Here is a 19,243-nt window from a genome sequence, read left to right on the forward strand (position 1 = left end):
ACGAAGGCTTGAAAGTGAGAGTATTATTGTTTTCTCAATAATTACAAGCTTTATGGTACACACAAGAGCTTGGATGAAGAAATGGGCAGTGAATAGAGAGAAAGGAGAAATAGGGTAGTGTGATCAAAAAATAATGGTAAAGTCTCTACATGAGCATGGCGCCCGCCTGCGCTCGTCAGTGAGGCTGCGTTCAAGTGTATTGTCCAAGGTCAGGTGCTTGTGCGCGGAGATTGCATCGGAAGGTTTTATTCCTCGCCGGGATGAAGATACTTGCCAGCACGGGCCGGGAAGAAGCAGGAGGAAATGAGGCACGCATGGAGTACCCCTATAGCTGCTGACAGTACCCCCCACCCCCCCTTGCCATAGTGGCTTCTCCTCTCTTATTATTACTGCCGGAACCCTTTCGCGGAAGGGCGCTAGCTTCCACCTTGCAAGGCGCTATTTTCCTCCTTGTGATTTTACGTGCTAAGTGTTGTAGCGGCGTGTGCCGCAGATGTACACGGACTGCCAAGCAACCAAGAAAAATCCCCTTTATTTCAACATGCAGTCACTTATATACACAGAGCGACACTGGTGCCTCTGGCGGCCGGTGATCACAAACTCGAACCGAAACCAAATATACAACATATTCCCTTCCTTATAAAAACGACTACATTGGTTAGTAATTTAGTAGTGGTAGTACGTTAGTGCTCGTTTACCGAATTATATTTACAATAACGACAACGTGCTTGTCCTAGCACTTAATACAAAAGTATATAGAAAACAAAACAAACAAACAAACAAACAAAACAAGATACACTTCAATAATGTCCACATCTTCCAAACTCAACAACATTCGTGCGGAGAGTGACAAATTCATGTTCACTACAGCACAACGAGCCCTTCTGCACTTAGTGTCCATAGCGGTCTGGGGGTCGCCTGTTCCTTGGTGGCTGTACCCTACGCTGTGGTCCCGATGTTTCAGAGAACCCACTGGCTGCAGGCGAAGTCTCTTCCGGTTCACAGCAGGTCACTGATGGCATAGGTTGCTGCTTAGCAGCAGCCACAGCTGAAGACCCGGTTGGCGCTTCTGAAACGGGTCCGTCCGTGGTAGGCGGTGAGCTGCTTTCCGTAGCGGTATCATTTGTACCATTCCTTTCACCCCACCCACAAAGGGATGCAGAAGCTTGTGGCATCCTGGACAATTTTGAAGCGTTCCACGTTTTTCCATCATCAAGGTGAAAGGACGATTGCCCCTGCTTTCTTATTACTTTCCTTGGGCTGCTAAAAGCGAAGTCACCTTTAAATGCAGTTGTAGGTCTCCGTACCCGTACAAGGTCACCAACATCCACTTTGGTTTCCCTTGCGGCCCTGCGAGCGTCTGTGTAGAGTTTACTGGATTGTTGCTTTTGCTTCACCCGCTCGCGTAGGCGGTGGAGCTCTGCACTAGGGTCAGTCGAAAATATGGCTGACGGGTACCCAACCACATCAAGTCGAGTTCTTGGCAAACGTCCATGCAGGAGAAGTGCTGGGGCAACTGCAGTTGTGGCATGTGGCGTGCAACGGTAAACGCCCAAGTATTCTGTTACCGCCTGGCGTAAGGGACGCTGCTCGAGTGCAGCTACTTGAACAAAACTTTTTAAAACTCTGTTAAACCGTTCTACCTGACCGTTTGCTTGGGGGTAGTATACGGACGAATGCCGCAAGCGGATGCCGCGATCCTGCAGAAAAGCTTGGAACTCTCGAGATGAAAACTGTGGCCCGTTATCGCAAACGATTTCTTCTGGGTAACCTTCACGTGCGAACACTGACACCAAGAAGCTTGTCACTGTGCGTGTTGTGGCTTGGTTGCAAAAATATACCTCGGGCCACTTAGAAAAGTAGTCGACCAGCGTGATTGCATATCGGCAATCGTGTGGCGCTCTCTCAAATGGGCCAACAATGTCCATTCCCAGCTTTAGCCTCGGTTCCTTTGGTAAGGGGACCGGGTTCAATGGTGCAGCCCTAACCTTCGAGCTTTTGTCCGCTGCTTGACATATACTACATGTTTGGATAGCTAGCTCGACTTGCCTGTCCATGGCTGGCCACCAAAATTTTTCTCGCAGACGTGCTTTCGTTCGTACAATTCCAGGGTGGGCCTCATGAGCAGCGGTAATTATCCGCGGTGTAAGTGATGCGGGGACCACAAGGCGTTCGCCACGCAAAATCAAATTGTCCACCACTGAAAGCTCATCGCGAAGTTTGAAGAAAGGTTGAAGCTCACCCGGCAAGGATTTGTGCGTAGGCCACGACGATTCAATGTAAGCCTTGATTTGTTGCAGTGTGCCGTCTTCCGACTGGGCCTGTTCAAACTCTTCCCTGGTAATGCAAGACGATACAAAGGCAACTGATACAGTTTCATCCGGTAAAGTCTCTTCTTCCTGAGGAGATGACGCAGGGAGACGAGAAAGCGCATCTGCTACTCGATTTTGCGAACCCTTCCGGTACTTTACTGTATAGTTGTACTGCAGTAGGCGCTCCGCCCACCGTGCTATTCGCAAAGGACGCCTTCCTGGCCCTTGGGTAGAAAGCAATGCGACCAAGGCTTGGTGGTCAGTAAGCAATGTCAAATGGCGTCCCCACAAGTAGACATGCCACTTCTCGCACGCCAAAACACACGCAAGTGCTTCACGTTCTCCTACTGAATATCTCCTCTCTGCGGATGAAAGTGCTCGAGAAGCAAAGGCGACTGTGTGCAGTTCCTCTCCATCCACCTGTTGGAGAACCGCTCCAAGCCCACAGTCAGAAGCGTCAGTGGAAACTACAACGGGAAGGGATGCATCGAGCATCCGCAGGACTGTGCTGGACGCAAGTTCCTCTTTGATCTTTCGAAAACTGGAGTCTACCTCGCCAGACCAAACAAATGGTTGCCCTTTTCGAAGAAGAACACGCATCGGTTCAACCATCTCGGCAAAGTTGGGAACGAACCTAGAGTAGTATTCGACCAGTCCAAGGAACGATCGAAGGCTGGCTGCATCGGTGGGTGCCGGGGTATCCTTGATGGAAGCAACCTTTTCCTCCAGTGGAACAATACCACTTGCTGTGATCCTGTGACCCAAAAATGAAAGTTCCTGCGTATCGAAGATACATTTCCTGTTCAGCTTGAGTCCTGCCTCTTTAATGCGTCTAAGTACTGATGCAAGGTTATCTATGTGCTCCTGCCGGCCCCGCCCGAAGATTATAATATCATCTATATAGAAAAGCACGCCCTTACATCCCTGCAGGACTTTGGACATCATACTCTGAAATGCAGAGGGCGCAGAAGCCAGCCCGAAGCACACTCTTTTAAAACGAAAGAGGCCTTCGTGAGTAAGAAATGCGGTCAAATCGCGACTCGCAGGGTGAAGCATGACCTGGTGGTAAGCTGATGCGAGGTCTAGCTTAGAAAAATTTGTTGCCCCCACTAGGCTATGCAATAGCTCTTCTGTATGAGGAAGGGGAAAGCTGTCTGCTACGACAGCTTTGTTTGCTTGTCTAAGGTCTACACAGAGGCGAATACCTCCCTCTTTCTTTTTAACGACCACAATGGGTGACACCCATTCAGATGCCTCCACCCTCTCTATCACGTCCATATTTTCCAATCGACGGAGCTCTTCCGAGACCAATGGTCGCAGTGAGAGCGGAAGGCGCCGAAGTTTTGATTGGAATGGCTGCACTGTGGATCGCGTTTTGACGTGGTGCACAAAACCTTTTGCGAGGCCAAGGCCTGGATCGAAAAGAGATCCAAACTCTTCAACTAATTCCTTTGGGAGGTTAATTTCCTGCACGGCTTTTGTCGGCTCAGAGCGCTGTTCCCTTCGAGAATTAGACGTTAGCGTCGTTTCAAGGCATTGAAGAGATGACCCATCAATCTGTAGCCCGAGAGCCTTGATGGCATCGATACCCAAGAGTGAGGTGCCTTGTTCTACAACATAGAAAAGAAGACTTGTTGTGTGAGCTTTGTATGTAACGTCAGCGAAGAAACAGCCACGAACCGGAATTTGCTGTTTTGAATAGTCTAGTAACCGAACTGTTGGGGCAAAAAGTACGTGGTCTCCAAAATGTTGCTTGAAAAGGTCCTGTGTAACAATTTAAACAGATGACCCAGAATCTACAAGGAAAGTTACGTCCGTGCGGCCAATCGAAACTGTGACGTGAACTGCGGAGCGAGCGGCCGTCGTCACAGCCAGAATGCTCAAAACTTCCTCGCTCGAAGAATTTTGGCTGTCTACCTCACGAACCGGAGCGGAGCCTCGTTTCTTGCAAACAGAGCGGAAGTGACCCATAACACCGCAATGGTGACAACGCTTGCTTTTGGCTAGACAGCGAAATGATGCCGCACTGTGCTGAGATGAACCGCAGCGATAACAACACGATTGGCGGCTGTGTGACTGCTTCGAGCTCTCGTCGAAATATGGTGTGCGCGTAGGCGTATTTCCACGAGTATTCATACGTCCAACAACTTCAGAAGGAAATTCTTGCAGATCATTGTACGCCTGCTCAAACTGCCTTGCCAGGAGTACCGCTCTAGCGAACGAGAGAGACGATCCTTCAAGAAGAAAACGTTCGCGCAAGCTCCGAGACGAAATACCCGCAACGAACTGGTCACGCAGCGAATCTTCCTCAACAGGAAACGAGCATGTAGCAGAAAGCTCCCGTAATGCAGTGATGTACTCATTCACTGATTCACCAACTTGTTGGACACGCCTACTAAAACGATGCCGTTCGGCAACAACATTGCTTGTTGCCGAAAAATGAGCATGCAGAGCGGCCACTGCGATATCATACGATGATACTTCAGGCCTTGCATCGCCTGAGCCCGATGCTTTATCAGTAGCAATTTGCTCACCGAGCTTGGCGTTGTCCAAAGATGGGAGGGTGTAAAATATGCGCTGACCTTCTACCCCGAGACTGTGAAGAAGTAGCGCCTTGCGACGATCCGGTGTGCAGTCGGAGGCACCCGAAGCAAGCAGGTAGTTCTCGAAGATGGGGAACCATTGCGGCCACGCAACAGCAGGTTGGCCAGGCGCGGGCAGGAACGGGGGCGGTGGCGCGAGTCCCGAAACACTCATGGCGCCGAAGAGCAAGCGGCGAAAGTCACGCCCCCCGAAATCGGCCAATCCTCGTCGCCAATGTTGTAGCGGCGTGTGCCGCAGATGTACACGGACTGCCAAGCAACCAAGAAAAATCCCCTTTATTTCAACATGCAGTCACTTATATACACAGAGCGACACTGGTGCCTCTGGCGGCCGGTGATCACAAACTCGAACCGAAACCAAATATACAACATTAAGCACTTAGGATCGCTACTGCATGGCGTGATGGGGCAACAACAAATTACCGTATCTCCATCCGGCGAAACCAAATATACAACACTAAGCTTTTCGAATATGTTTCCACGCCGAAGATCTTCAAAACGCTGGCCAACGTTAACGACCGGTCACTACCTCTGATGCTCTGCGAAACAAGAAAAATGTTGCGGTATGTTGTATTTACATGTGTTCATTAGGGTTGCCCATCCAATTGACTCATACCCCCATACGTTTCGCGGTGTTTTAAAAATACTTCGCCCCAGTAATAAGATTTCATACTTCCACCATCTGTTCTAGGACGTTCATGGTTGCTCTGCACCAAATAACGAAATCATAGGTGCCCTATGAAATTAGAAAATTGTATTGAAATACTTTGGTTCCATGTATTTTTATGGGCGCTAAGCCTACTTTTCACCCCCAGTTGGCCCAGCCTGACGACAGAAGCGCCACCGCATCCTTATTACGTCACAGATCGGTGTTGGTCAATACGCAATAAAACTTCAGTCTAGCCTGCAAGAGATTCTATTTGTGAGTACCACCCTCATTTTACCGTGCGATAATGTTGGATGTGAGTATGGACAATATGCCGCATTATAATTTTTTTTTAATTTTTTCGGGAGAAAGGGAGACAGGCGAAGACACTTCTTTTTAAGGATTCTCATTGTGAAATGTCCAGCCTGACGTTGTGGGCAGAGCACTGGCAACCGAGATTTAAAAAGGTTTTATATGTCATTAATTAGGAAGAGAAATGAGGAACACACGCTCTTGTGAAGCCGCATGCCTCTAAGTTAATTCGAAAGCAAACGACTTGCGAATTGTGTGACAGGTGGTGCAATGCCGCAAATATTAATTATTTTTTCTGGAACATAGTCGCTCTTTGCGCTCATCCGCCGTAAATGCTCGAAACAGTTTTTGTGCGAAGCTTCTGCCATAGTCGCGAGAATGTTTTTACGTTTTATATATTTTGAATGCTTTCGCGCACGCAAATCAGAGTCCTCAAGTAAAAGACAACCCGCATATTTGTCTTATGTAGTCGCTGTAGCTTTCAAATGCAATATTATCAAGATGCACTTAATTAAATTTGCAACATAAAAATTTTCTGCACTTTAATAATTTCTGTTTTGATTTTTTTCACCGTTCTATACAATTGCTTTCTGTAAGACATGAAGAATATGCAGCTGCGTAAAATGTTCGATACTTGGATACCTAGTTACCTGAAACCTTACGGTTGAATACAGTTCAGCAACGGAACAGAAGCTGCCTATGGTTCAGAGCAGAGGTTCTCAACTGTTCATGTCCTCTTCTTTTCAAAGCATTACAGTCAGTTGTGTGGAATCTGCCAGTCGTCTGATATTTCACCGCGATGTCACAATTATCGCTCAGCACAGCTGCCAAAGACGTTTCGTTTTGAGATAAATATGTTAAAAAAGTTTCTTTTGTTAATTACCCATGGTTTTATTACCGAACTCAATGCGTCTTTATGCTTTTTTTGCTTGTCGGTTTGAATAATAAATATGCTACGGTTTTACTCCGGTTTTTACAGATGCCATACGTGAAAAGCAAGGTGTACGTTTTGAAATTCTGAAATTCATCCGCAAATAAGAGCTGGGTTTTCTTGGGCCTTATGGCGGTACGAAAATCATGGATCCTGGCGCCGTGCTCTGTACAAACCTACTGGATAAAAGTTTTCGCAGAATCCTTTTTCCTTGTTTCATTCACTACTTGTCTGATGAGCGCTTGCGAACAATTGTTCAATGCTGGCAAATGAAAAAGCATGACATGAGAATACTGCAGTATTCTTTAAAAGTTTATTTCGAGTGATGACAACAATTGACACAATACGCAGCAAAACCTTACTACTTTAAAAAACAGGGTGTGACCTCGAACTGCATGCAGTAATTTCGTACTGATGTATTAAAGGCAAAACCAATGGTTTGCCATATTGTTAATGTCGAAGGGTAGCCAGAATATGCCAATATGGGTAAACACCTGTTAATCCAATTTAGACCGATCACTGTTGACGAGCATATAGGGACATTAATTGTTACAAATCATCAGCCCATTATTGCCTTTATTGTTAAGCAACGCTTAGAAAAAGGTGAAATGTTTCCCAAATAAAAAGCTAGGACACATATTCCTGCTAATTCCTACAAAATAAGTCAAAGCTGTGGCCCACTTTTTTTGTAACCCTGTCCTGTGATCACATGTACAAGATATCTCAAAGCTGTGGCCTACTTAACTCTTGGCCAAACCTGTCCTGTGACCACATGTACAAAATATCTCAAAGCTGCGGCCCACTTTTCTCTTGGCCAACCCTGTCCTGTGACCACATGTACAAAATATCTCAAAGCTGTGGCCCACGTTTCTCTTGGCCAACCCTAAAGCTTTGGCCACTTTTCTCTTGGCCAACCCTGTCATGTGACCACACGTACAAAATATCTCAAAGCTGTGGCCCACATTTCTCTTGGCCAACCCTGTCCTGTGACCACATGTACAAAATATCTCAAAGCTGTGGCCCACTTTTCTCTTGGCCAACCCTGTCCTGTGACCACATGTACAAAATATCTCAAAGCTGTGGCCCACTTTTCTCTTGACCAGCTCTGTCCTGTGACCACATGTACAAAATATCTCAAAGCTGTGGCCCACTTTTCTCTTGGCCAACCCTGTCCTGTGACCACATGTACAAAATATTTCAAAGCTGTGGCCAACTTTTCTCTTGGCCAACCCTGTTCTGTGACCACATGTACAAAATATCTCAAAGCTGTGGCCCACTTTTCTCTTGGCCAACACTGTCCTGTTACCACATGTACAAAATATCTCAAAGTTGTGGCCCACTTTTCTCTTGGCCAACCCTGTCCTGTGACCACATGTACAAAATATCTCAAAGCTGTGGCCCACTTTTCTCGGGGCCAACTCTGTCCTGTGACCACATGTACAAAATATCTCAAAGCTGTGGCCCACTTTTCTCTTGGCCAACGCTGTTCTGTGACCACATGTACAAAATATCTGTAAGCTGTGGCCCACTTTTTTCTCTTGGCCAACCCTGTTCTGTGACCACATGTACAAAATATCTCAAAGCTGTGGCCCACTTTTCTCTTGGCCAACCCTGTCCTGTGACCACACGTACAAAATGTCTCAAAGCTGTGGCCCACTTTTCTCTTGGCCAACCCTGTTCTGTGACCACATGTACAAAATATCTCAAAGCTGTGGCCCACTTTTCTCTTGGCCAACCCTGTCCTGTGACCACATGTACAAAATATCTCAAAGCTGTGGCCCACTTTTCACTTGGCCAACCCTGTCCTGTGACCACATGTACAAAATATTTCAAAGCTGTTGCCCACTTTTCTCTTGGCCAACACTGTCTTCTGACCACATGTACAAAATATCTTAAAGCTGTGGCCCACATTTTTCTTGGCCAAACCTGTCCTGTGACCACATGTGCATATCTATTCAAATAGGCATTTTGTCCTCTCGACTTTCATTGTACGGGGGTTTAAGTTTATAAGCCGTGAAAGTATTTGATCGGCTCTCGCATAGGATCAGGTCGCATAGGAGCAGGGATAGGTGAGGAAGAGGACGGAATTATGGGGCGCTTGCAAAATAGAACACTTTGACGCATAAGACAGAGAACGACGGTGCAGTGTAGCTGGAGGATGCTAGCCAAGGAGCTCCTGCTGATCGCGTTCCGCCTGGCCTGCGAACCTGGTGACCAGACCAGGCAGTGGCCACAGAGCTCCTGCTAAACGCATCCCATCTCTCCTATGACTCGGGTGATCAGAACTGGGAGTGGTCGATTCGTGTTATGCTCCTGGAGAACGTAGCCAGCACGCAGGTTCGGCGTCGTGCTGGGTGGACTAGATAGACTCATCTGGAAATTTGACGCTTCAGCTGCTTGACGGCAATACGAAGTCCCTCACCTCGGCCGAACCTCTCCCGCTACATTGTCACCTGTTGGCCTGACACAAGCACCTGTGGACACCTGGTGTTCCTTTCACTCCGAGCCCACGCTACCGGGAGCGTCCGTACGGACTTCCTTCTTCCACCGTCCGGTGCCTGTTACTAGTTTATGTTCGTCTTCGTCTTGTTTGTTAAGCTCGTTATTTGGTATTTGTTGTTATTTGTGTAGTTTCATGTTTCTGTATAAAAAGATATGTTCCTTTTGACCGGACTAGTCGCGTGTTTGTTTGACCGCACCAAATCAACCCTTCGATTGATGGGTTTAAGTAACCTCCTCACTTTCCCTAATATGTTATAGGGTAAAGTAAGACAACAGCACAGCATCTGACTGCCGTTGTTGATTATCAAGCAACATATGGCACACCCCTTCAAATTACTCTTTCTGACCGTCCTCCTATAGGAATGAGATTACGAGCTGCTGCTCTTGGCCCTTAAAGGGTAACTTAGAAAATGAGAAAAATCCTCTTTGAGGAGTTTCTTGACCCATTATTAGAAATAGTAAATTATTCCCTAAAACACGCGCTTGGATGCCTGCAGATTGGAAACTTGCCAAAGTGATTACTTATGAGCAATGGCAATGACTTTTCTATATATAATATTAGATCTATGTCTTTATGATAAAATATTGTAAAATATTCGAAAGGGTGATATTATTTATACGAATTGCCGACTTCGTGAACCAAGACCTTGCCCAATTGGCTTCCATCCAAAGTGTTCTACCTGGATTGCTCATACTGACCTCGAGGGTCGCGTGCTTAATGCACACCGCCAAAACATGCACGCTGCATTGTGATATTATATATAGCCAAAGATTATGATAGTGTAGAACAAAGAATGTTAGTTGCAAAAATTACATGTCCTGCAGTCTACACGGTATTTGGTAGCATGGATATCCACATTCCTTGAGAGAGCATTTCTGTGCATTGAACAAAGTACATTGGAGTAGGTACAAGCAAGCCAGGGAAGTTCCTACATCTCTCCTGCGCTTTTCTATATACAAGTCCCATCAGTTCCAATAAGTCATCAAGTGCGCTTTACGTATATGTAAATGATATTGTCTTTTTTTTGTGGCTGTATCAGACATCCAATGCCTTTATGGGATCTTGCAAACGTACAAACTGTATTGAGATTTGATTGTGTGGCTTCAATTCATATATAGTGTGAAATAGAGCACCGTCCTTGTTCTCAATATAAATGATCCCGTGAGTCTGTGTTTAATGTATCTGCAAAAATACTTCAAGTTAGGTCTTTAAAATATCTAAGTATCATTTGTGATAATCTTACACGGCAGCTGCGCATTCTCTATATCGCCACAGAAGGGCCTCTTGCCCTAGGCCTTTTGCGCCGAATAAGTAGTCCTCGGTCTAGAATGCGAAGAAATGCGCTTTTAATGGTTTATTTATTGAACGTCCGTGCAAATTTAGAGTTTGGGTCAGTGCCGTTTTCTGGTTCGCCAGCTGATAAAATTCGCCTGCTTGTTTTCTTGCTTCGTTCATGCCATGGGCTTCCCAAGTTTATGGTCAACAACATGGCTTTCCTTGACACCCGCTTTGCACCTTGCACTGTAGATTACAATTTGTAACTGTTCGCACGTACCTAGAATATGTGAATCTGATTTTCAACGATCTACATCTGTTATTTGCTGCCAACCAACGTCCTTTTTCGGTGCCCATTGGCCTACACTTCGCACCCCGCAGGTACTTCTGTCTCAAAGGTAGATAGATCCTTAAAACGTTACCCTTCCAGGGATTGTTGCCTTGCACTCTAGGGGGTCTTTTGCTGAAATTGTCTTCGACGACATTTTCCCAAATAATCCTAAATATTAATCATCCTTTATTCTAAACGAATCAATAAATATTTTAAGAAGCCTTCCTACTAGGATAACAATAGCAACCGATGCATCATAGCGTAATAAAAAGCAGGAGTGGGTGTATATTGTCCCCATCTAGGCTGTTTCTTTTCTGTGTCTTTTCCGGACTTTCCGTCTCTTCTGTGTCTCTTCCGGAAAGCGAAGTTTCTGGCCATGGTACTGGCTTCAGGGAAACTAGACTTCTTTTTATGCAGTGCCTGTCATTATTGAATCTCTCTCCTTGTGGCCGTCCCTTTTTTTTACAAGTGGATTCGGCGATCGTAAAAGTATTCCTATCCCATATTCCTCGACATATGAGTCTTTTACACATCATATATGGTACCAGGTGAGAGAAATGAGAATTAAAATGAATTTGCTGATGGCGTAGCAATAACGTCTCTTAATTACCGTTGTGTTACCTATCTTTCCGGTGACGACGTACATCACCGCAGAGAGGTTTCGATGAAGCATTTTATTAAATATGCAAACAGCAGTTATTTTAAGATCTGATGATCACCTGCGCCTGAATGTTCTTTAGGCAGGAAATTATGCCACTCACGGCAACTTGAGATTTCTCTAACAAGACTGCGCTGCCGTATCCTACTTCTAAATGTTTATGTTGACAGGCTGGTTTGGAACTTTCTCCAGCCTGCGCATTTAGTGGTGAACAGGAATAATTAGATCATTTTTATTATTTTGCCGTCGCTTCAGCGCGTTGAGAAGACGGTTGATGGATAAGCCATTGCCACAGTTTAGCCTCGGTTTAAGTATCCCGATACTGCTGTCATTTGGCGCCACCGCCCTTGGACATTCACAGGTTTGTTTTTACCGGCATGAAAATCAATTTATGGGATTATATTGTTTGCTTGCTAAAGTTTTCAAATATCACTTGTTCTGCAAATCCCAGTGGGCGTAACGATTTGTTTTTCTTACTTCATTTCTTTCACATTTTGGTTTCTTTTCCTTTACTCCACCATTCACTTTCTTTTAGAAATGTATACATCAATCGAGTGCCCTACATACGTTTTGTATTATTTTACTTACTCGTTCTTTCTGAGTACTTCGTCGTTAGCACAGATAACAAACAATTGACACGTGCGCGCGAGCCGCACACGCAGAAGCAGAAGAAGAAAGCGCCCTTCGCCGCGTCACCATCGCTCTGTTTGCTTTATTCCCAAAGATTACATCAAACTTACTTTTTTCCAAAGGACAATGTCGTCCAAGGCATTGAAGAGCTCAAGGAGAGCAAGGCTGAACTCTCCCGTCGCGGAGGAACGAGACAAGCCCCCCACAGTCATTGCGACTGTCGCTTCACACGGAGAAGCGCCTCCAGCCTCGCAGTTGTCGTCCCCGCCTGGGCCGCAGAGCAAGGAGGCCACGAAGGATAGCCAGAAACGAGGCGGCAGACAAAAGGGCACCAAATCTCTGCATGCGGCTTCTGAGATAAAGGGTTCGCCGGCAGCGATATCTACGCAGAAGTCCCCAACCGTTTCTTCGCCCTCGGCTTTTGCGCCCGCCGCGGTACGTGTGGTGCATCCGCGCGCCTTGCTTTCTTTAAATCACTGTGTTACGATTCATTAACGTTTTAGCTTGTTTTGCACCTCGATGTTTCATCGCGTGGTGTCTGTCAATGCGCTCGTTCCTTACAATCAAACAGTATAACAACTTTAAAGCCATGGCGGTCGAGGCCATGGAGGCGTTCCAATGCTTGTAATGTTCGGCAGCTGTGGTAGACCTCCAGAGATTCCGACCGCCGTAGAGAACTGTTCGAAAGACGCGACAAAACGTTTACTTCAATCATGCGATCTGCCTTGAGTATAACGTCTTCCTGGGCAAGTTGGTGCATGTTGAGCATTAAAAATTTAGCGCTTATGCTGCCTTGTTAGTCCGTCTGTTTGTGATATGATCTGCCATCGTTGTCCCACGTGCACGTTCAACACGAGGCACCTTGTTCGATCATCGCATCCAAAACAAGACGCCCATCGTTGCAGAGGCCCAGCCTCAGATCTGGTTGGACATGGAAAACAACGATGTATGGAGCTATTAGTGCGCGTTAAAGAACTCTACGTGTGCTAGGTTAACCTGTAGCCGTACATTATGGCGCCCCTTTTTAGAGGGAATAGGTATGCTATTTCAAGTAAAATTTAATTTGCATAGCAGCTACTTTACTGCGTAACGTTCTGATATCCCAATGCTGCACGTGAGCTTGTGATACGCTTAGATGCGCTTCTGCGTAAAAGCGGTATCATTTGTTCAGCTCTTTGCAGTGAATAAACCTGTAGAGTTTAGAACTATGGTTACCACCCACCGAAATCCTGCAGTCTTGTAGAGTAATCTTGTGTAGAGTAAGCGTCGTATTGCATGTACAAACAGAACCTTAACGTAATTAGCCAGCTCACACGAAGACAAAAGACAGTACACAAATTTGATGTAGAACTTCCGTCAGGAGCTGCCGACTCGGGTAGGTAGTTTCCGCAGGATGGCCATTTTATTCACGCTAGATATCTTAGACGCCTCAGGGTACATGAAAACGCTACATTTAGGCTCTCTACGCGTAGAGATCATTTCCCCAAGTATTCAAAGCACAATCAAATCATCTCAGTCAGAATTATTGAAACCACTTGGCCACCTCAGATGTTTATGGAATATTAGAGCAAATACCTTCTTCACACACACACACACAAAAAAGCTTTACCCCGTTAAAGTGAGGACAGTACGTTCTCCTGCTCAGGGGTCAAATGAAGCCGGCAAAATGTAATTCCAACCAGACGCCTCCGCCTCTGCTCGCGGAGGGTCCTCAAATGTGACATCTATGGCCCCCTTAGCAAATGGGGTGCCGAAGTACTCCGAAGCGTCCGAGGCACCAAAGCAGGGGACAACCAGAGAACCCATGAACGCGCTAAATGGCCTGGTGAACACCGGCCTGGATGCACCCTCGGTGGGCTGTTCTTGGCTGCTTGGGAACAGCGGGGCGGCGTAACTAGGCTGCATATCCTTAATTTCGTGATATCAGCGATATCATTAAATGTACGCATGGGAATTGACCATATTGCCGATATTCTTGGAGTTGTGCTGTACCCAGTGAGTGTAATTTACTCGGTGTGCAATTTTTCGGGTGTGCCAGAGTTTTACCGTATTTAATGACACTGGTTTCACCCTGCCTAAGGTTTACTGCAATGCTGGAGTTCTTCTACGCTCCAAATAGGATCGAAGTCATTGTCACTTATAGCTGCGTTATACGGCTTATCATTCCAATGCGATAGCACTATGAGGGACGTCTCAGGGAAGGGCTCCGCAAATGTCTACCTACGCGTGCGTAGCGCACTAGACAGACGCTTTGCTTTTCGCCCTCAATCTAATGTGACTGCCTAGGTCGGGATTGATCCCTCATCTTCGAATTACAGCCGAGCGCTCTAACCACTAAGTCACCACGGGCGGGGGCCGTTGAAGGCATCGATTTATGCATATACCACAGTACAAATTCTTAACTCGCCATATATCCACCGCATTGAAGGCGAAACGGAAGTTACGAGATGATTTATTGCTTGTCTTCCTTTGATATACTTCAGGATATTTACCCATTTTGCTCTTTTACTAGTTTCGCATTCTCTTTACCCTTTTTGGAAAATTATACTTGACCACTTCTACAAATGCAGCCGCTTGAAGAAGATTTTAGTGTCTCAACGCACCTTGTCTGCTATTCTGGAAATCTGATTTTCATGCACCCCTAGTTTTCTCAGTTCGTTTTGAGGCAGCCTAGTGTTTTAGATCTCTGTATTTCCGTGTCTTTCAGTAACCTTATCCTTAAACTTTAACAGTTGCTTCTATATATTCACAGTGCTCGAAAATTTAAGACGCAGAGGCGTTTTTATTAATATTGTTTTTCACACGTAATAAAAAAAATTGCGTACGCTTCAATATTTGGCGTGCAAGAAGCTTGCATGTTAAATCACCATTACAAAAATGTTCCTTTTGCTAGGACGACCTGTAATTGGGCGCAATTCACTCTTCGGCCTTTATCACTGGATGATAGACATTTTTTTGAATCGGCCATCTGCGAGCGATTTCGTAGTTGAATAGCATACTTTGCGTTAAATGCAGAGTGCACGTTTTTATGGGCACAATTGTTCTCTTTCATGCTGTATGCACAAAAAGAAGTAATGTACACTGACATCACTAAATTGACTGTCCATATATCTTCAATATGTCTGAAAATGCCATAAAATTCTTGCGATAATGTGCAACGTCGCATAGTATTGATGCCGCTACACAGACAGCGGAGTGTTTGGTATATCATACCGTCCTTCAAGAAAATATGGCTTCGCCTCCTGCCTCGCGGCATTAGTTTTCACGTGCAAACGCCTCGGATAATCGTTATCATATGTGGCGCATGTTTTATGTATAGGGGAAGCACGTTACCACTTCATAAGCACGGCCCTCGATAGCGCCGTGTCCTCAAAGCAAGAATTTAATTTTGAGAGGAAGAATTAGCTTTTTGCATCTATATTGCTGCAACTAGTTTTCTGTGATGCATGACGTGCCCAACTGTCTTTCCTGGTAGCTCATATCAAATCATTCCAACACAGCCCAGTTGGGATAGGGAGCAAGCCCATCCAAGGAGAGCAAAGAAATCTATTAGTTTGGTTTGGTTTGTGGGGTTTAATGTCCCAAAGCGACTCAGGCTATGAGAGACGCCGTAGTGGAGGACAACGGAGATTTCGACCACCTGGGGATCGTTAAAGTGCATTGAATCTATTCATTTTTCCTATTGATCAATGAAATATTTGAAGTATAATCGCTTTGTGTTATAGATAATTGAATACGCAGCAGAAGACGATATGCTTGCACGCAGCCAGTGTAGGCTCCGCTCGCCCGCAATCTCTATACACATACGAAACTCCACCAATAAAGCTATGTTGGCGGCAACCCAACCTCATGTTTTCGTCGGTAATTACGTTGCATGGGATCTAGTCTTTAAAATATTCACCAGAAAAAGCTTCACCCGTGGCGGTGGTGATAGGGCGCCATGCATTCTCTCAAGTGCATCTTCGAACGTGATCAAGCAGCGCAGCCATCATGGTTGTGCTCTAGCCCTCTAACACCACGTATGTATCACGACTGCCACATTCACGCCGCCATTGAAGGGATTATCGACATGAGAGAAAGGAAACTGAAAGCTTGTTATACCGATTCCTGTGCATTATAACGAACCCCTCATTTTCCTTTAACGCAATCTCTGCAGGTGAGCCTAGTATCGCGGTGAAATGCTTAGGCAACCTTTTTAACCTAAATTCCTGTACCAGGCACAGCTGCCTTAGCGCTTTATTTAATCACATTCACTATGATTACCAAAGCTACCATTAATTGTTTCTTCACAAAGGTAGCTACTATGAAACATATTACCGAATGCGAGATTTTGAAATCCTACAATTTTAATCTTTGCAACTCAGTTGTAAAAACCATTCTGGAAGCTTAAGACTCAAGGTCGCTTGTGCATGCATAGGCTGGGAGCACGAGTTAGGTCCCCTGCTTCCATAATTGCGGCATCATTCTGTGTGTCTACAGAGAACGCTCACCATCAGCTGGTTTTTGCAGGAGGCCAATAATGCCGACCAGCAAGAGCAGCCTGCAGATCCGGGTGTCTGCGCTTCCGCAGGGACGTCCCCACAGCGCAAGCAGTCTACGGCCCGTCGGTCACGTCCGACATCAGTACATTCCACTGCGTCGAAGGCAGCCAGCATGCAGATGAAGGAGGATTCCATAAAGGCACTGAACGAGCTGCTGACAACAGGCAAAGAACCCGCATCCAACAAGGTTAGCTGAATTTGTTTGTGGAATAGCGTGAATAGGACGAGGGACAGAAGAAAGAGTAGACGACGCGGGCAGTTGCTACCAACTGAAGGTTTACTTGAAAACTTATGAAGTATATAAGGAGAAAACGCGCAAAACAATGCATCAAGGATTAGGCTGCAAATAAAGGCACTTATCAATTAACGCTATCTCATTATTCTGTAACGTAATGGACGATTTCGCCACACACGTGTCCGGGTTCTTAGCTATGCAGTAAGCTTCAAAAATCTTGCTTTCTACCTGGTTGTTGCGGTAATATTGGATTGTTTGGTTCTTGGGTGGAAACGTGTGGTATGCAGTGCATAAGAAACTGGAGACAGCCTCGCTCAGGAGAGAAAGTTGTCATTGCACTGTGTCACACGCAGATAAGTTCACGGACTGCAAAAAAGGTGTCGTTTACAGGGTTCCTTTGGCTTGTGGAAAGATATATTATGTTCAAACCGGGAGGTGTATCAATATCAGACTTAAAGTGCACGAAACTTCTCTTGCTGTGAAACACTCCAACTCCTATAACCTCTTAGTGCACTGTCGTGACTGCAGTGCAGTAGTAGGCGAATATGTCTACTTAGGACAGGTAGTAACCGCAGATCCGGACCATGAAAAGGAAATAACAAGAAGAATAAGATTGGGATGGAGTGCATTTGGCAAGCACTCACAGATTATGACTAGCAGCTTACCGGTATCGCTAAAGAGGAAAGTATACAACAGTTGCATCTTACCTGTACTCACCTATGGGGCTCGAACGTGGAGGCTAACGAAGAGAATTCTATTTAAGTTGAGGACAACTCAGAGGGCTATGGAACGAAAAACGGTAGGGGCAACATTAAGAGATAGGAAGCGTGCAGAGTGGGTCAGAGAAATAACTCAAGTTACCGACGTTCTAGTGGAAATTAAGAAGAAATGGGCATGGGCAGGACATGTAGTGCGAAGAGAGGATAACCGATGATCGCTTAGGGTAACAAACTGGATTCCAAGGGAAGGAAAGCGTAGCAGGGGGCGGCAGAAAGTTAGCTGGGCGGATGAGGTTAAGAAGTTCGCAGGGGTGAAGTGGATGCAGCCAGCACAGAACCGGGCTAAGTGGAGAAATATGGGAGAGGCCTTCGCCCTGCCGTGGGTATAGTCAGACTGATGATGATGATGACTGCAATGATCTTAAAGATAAGCCTTGCGTGTCTGACTTTCATAACACAATTCAATACTGCAGGAACAACCAGATAGGCGGAGAGATTGTCGAAGTTTCATCATCATCAGCATGAATATACCCACTGTAGGGGAAGGCCTCTCCCATATTTCTCCAGTCGAAGCTTACTGCAAAGGCAAGAACTGGGACACGTGTGTAGCAAAAGCATCCGATAGGTTAAAGGATAATGAGATAGCCTTCATTGATAAGTGCCTTTCTTTGCAGCGGAATCATTTGTGTTTGGTTCTGAGCGTTTTCTCCTTATATCGTTAAAGTGTTTTTCAATAAATCTACAGTTGTTAGAAAGCGCCCTGTGTTGTCTACTCTTTCTTCAGTCCGTTGTCTCGTTCGCGCTATTCCACAAACAGAACTACTTCCAGCTCGCCCAATACTGCTACTGTTGAAGGTGAGCTGACATTTGGCCGGTCGGGCACTTTGGAGCACCAAAACTGAGCCAAGAATTTTTATTACCATGGGTTGATGAAGACCTTCGCTAATGCAGTCGAAAAGCAGAAAGGAGGGAAGCAACTGTATTTTTTTCTCGGGATCGATGGTTAAAATCCCGGGCCTGGCGAGTCGCTTGATTGGGCCTAGTTGTATGGCCTAACTAGAGTAACAAAGTTTGCAAAGTCTAACTGCGACTATCTGCGCTATTCGGACAGGCCGCCAAAAAAACTGGCGCCGCAGCCACAAATGGCAAGCTAACAGCGATGTAGCAGCAGATCACATGGAAAGCAGTAAATCTTGATTAGCGAGGCTTCATATAAGCACTGCCACCGTACTGTTCAAGCAAGTAGCAGAAAGCGGTTTTACAAACTCGGTTGAAACGCGCTGATTCTAGCGTTTATTCCCTCTCAATGTAATACCTGGCTGAAAGAAAGCTGTGCATGATAGCCAGTGATAAGCGAGGATCCCGTACATGGCATGAGCCTGGAAAATCAGGCTCAACACAATCATTTACATTCTTGTTTAGAAAACCCCCAGGCTATCAGGACGCCATTTTCACCTGCTGTGACAGTTTTGGTGGTGTCAATTCACTGCCTCGCAGCAACAATTTAACACAGGCAGGAGCGCTAGATATTTTACGATTAAGTTGAA

At 45.8% G+C, this 19,243-nt stretch overlaps 2 protein-coding genes across 2 annotated transcripts in view; one reads left to right on the forward strand and one right to left on the reverse strand.

Moving 5' to 3' along the window:
* Positions 1-2,019: 2,019 nt before the first annotated feature.
* On the reverse strand, positions 2,020-5,177 carry LOC146177382 (uncharacterized). The gene is made up of 2 exons (XM_084580444.1): positions 4,847-5,177; positions 2,020-2,337 (listed from the first exon to the last, which is right to left on the reverse strand). The coding sequence occupies exons 1-2, from the start codon at positions 5,067-5,069 to the stop codon at positions 2,186-2,188; spliced, it is 375 nt and encodes a 124-aa protein (XP_084436570.1). The 5' UTR covers positions 5,070-5,177; the 3' UTR covers positions 2,020-2,185.
* An 8,750-nt stretch (positions 5,178-13,927) lies between these two features.
* Positions 13,928-19,243, forward strand: part of LOC146177383 (endothelin-converting enzyme 1-like) — a 35,447-nt gene continuing 30,131 nt past the window's right edge. Inside the window, exons 1-2 of the mRNA XM_084581540.1 lie at positions 13,928-14,053; positions 16,681-16,929. Coding sequence (XP_084437666.1) covers positions 13,928-14,053; positions 16,681-16,929 — 375 coding nt within the window. The remainder of the gene's footprint in view (positions 14,054-16,680; positions 16,930-19,243) is intronic.

Source organism: Amblyomma maculatum, chromosome 10, assembly GCF_055883805.1.
Source record: "Amblyomma maculatum isolate TAMU_Amacu chromosome 10, ASM5588380v1, whole genome shotgun sequence".
NCBI lineage: Eukaryota > Metazoa > Arthropoda > Arachnida > Ixodida > Ixodidae > Amblyomma > Amblyomma maculatum.

Excerpts from the sequence above, each read along its gene's own strand:
- LOC146177382 (XM_084580444.1), bottom strand. The coding sequence starts at position 5,069 with ATGAGTGTTTCGGGACTCGCGCCACCGCCCCCGTTCCTGCCCGCGCCT. Across the intron at positions 2,338-4,846 it reads TTTGGACAACGCCAAGCTCG|GGAAGAGTTTGAACAGGCCC; the intron begins GTGAGCAAATTG and ends TTGCATTACCAG.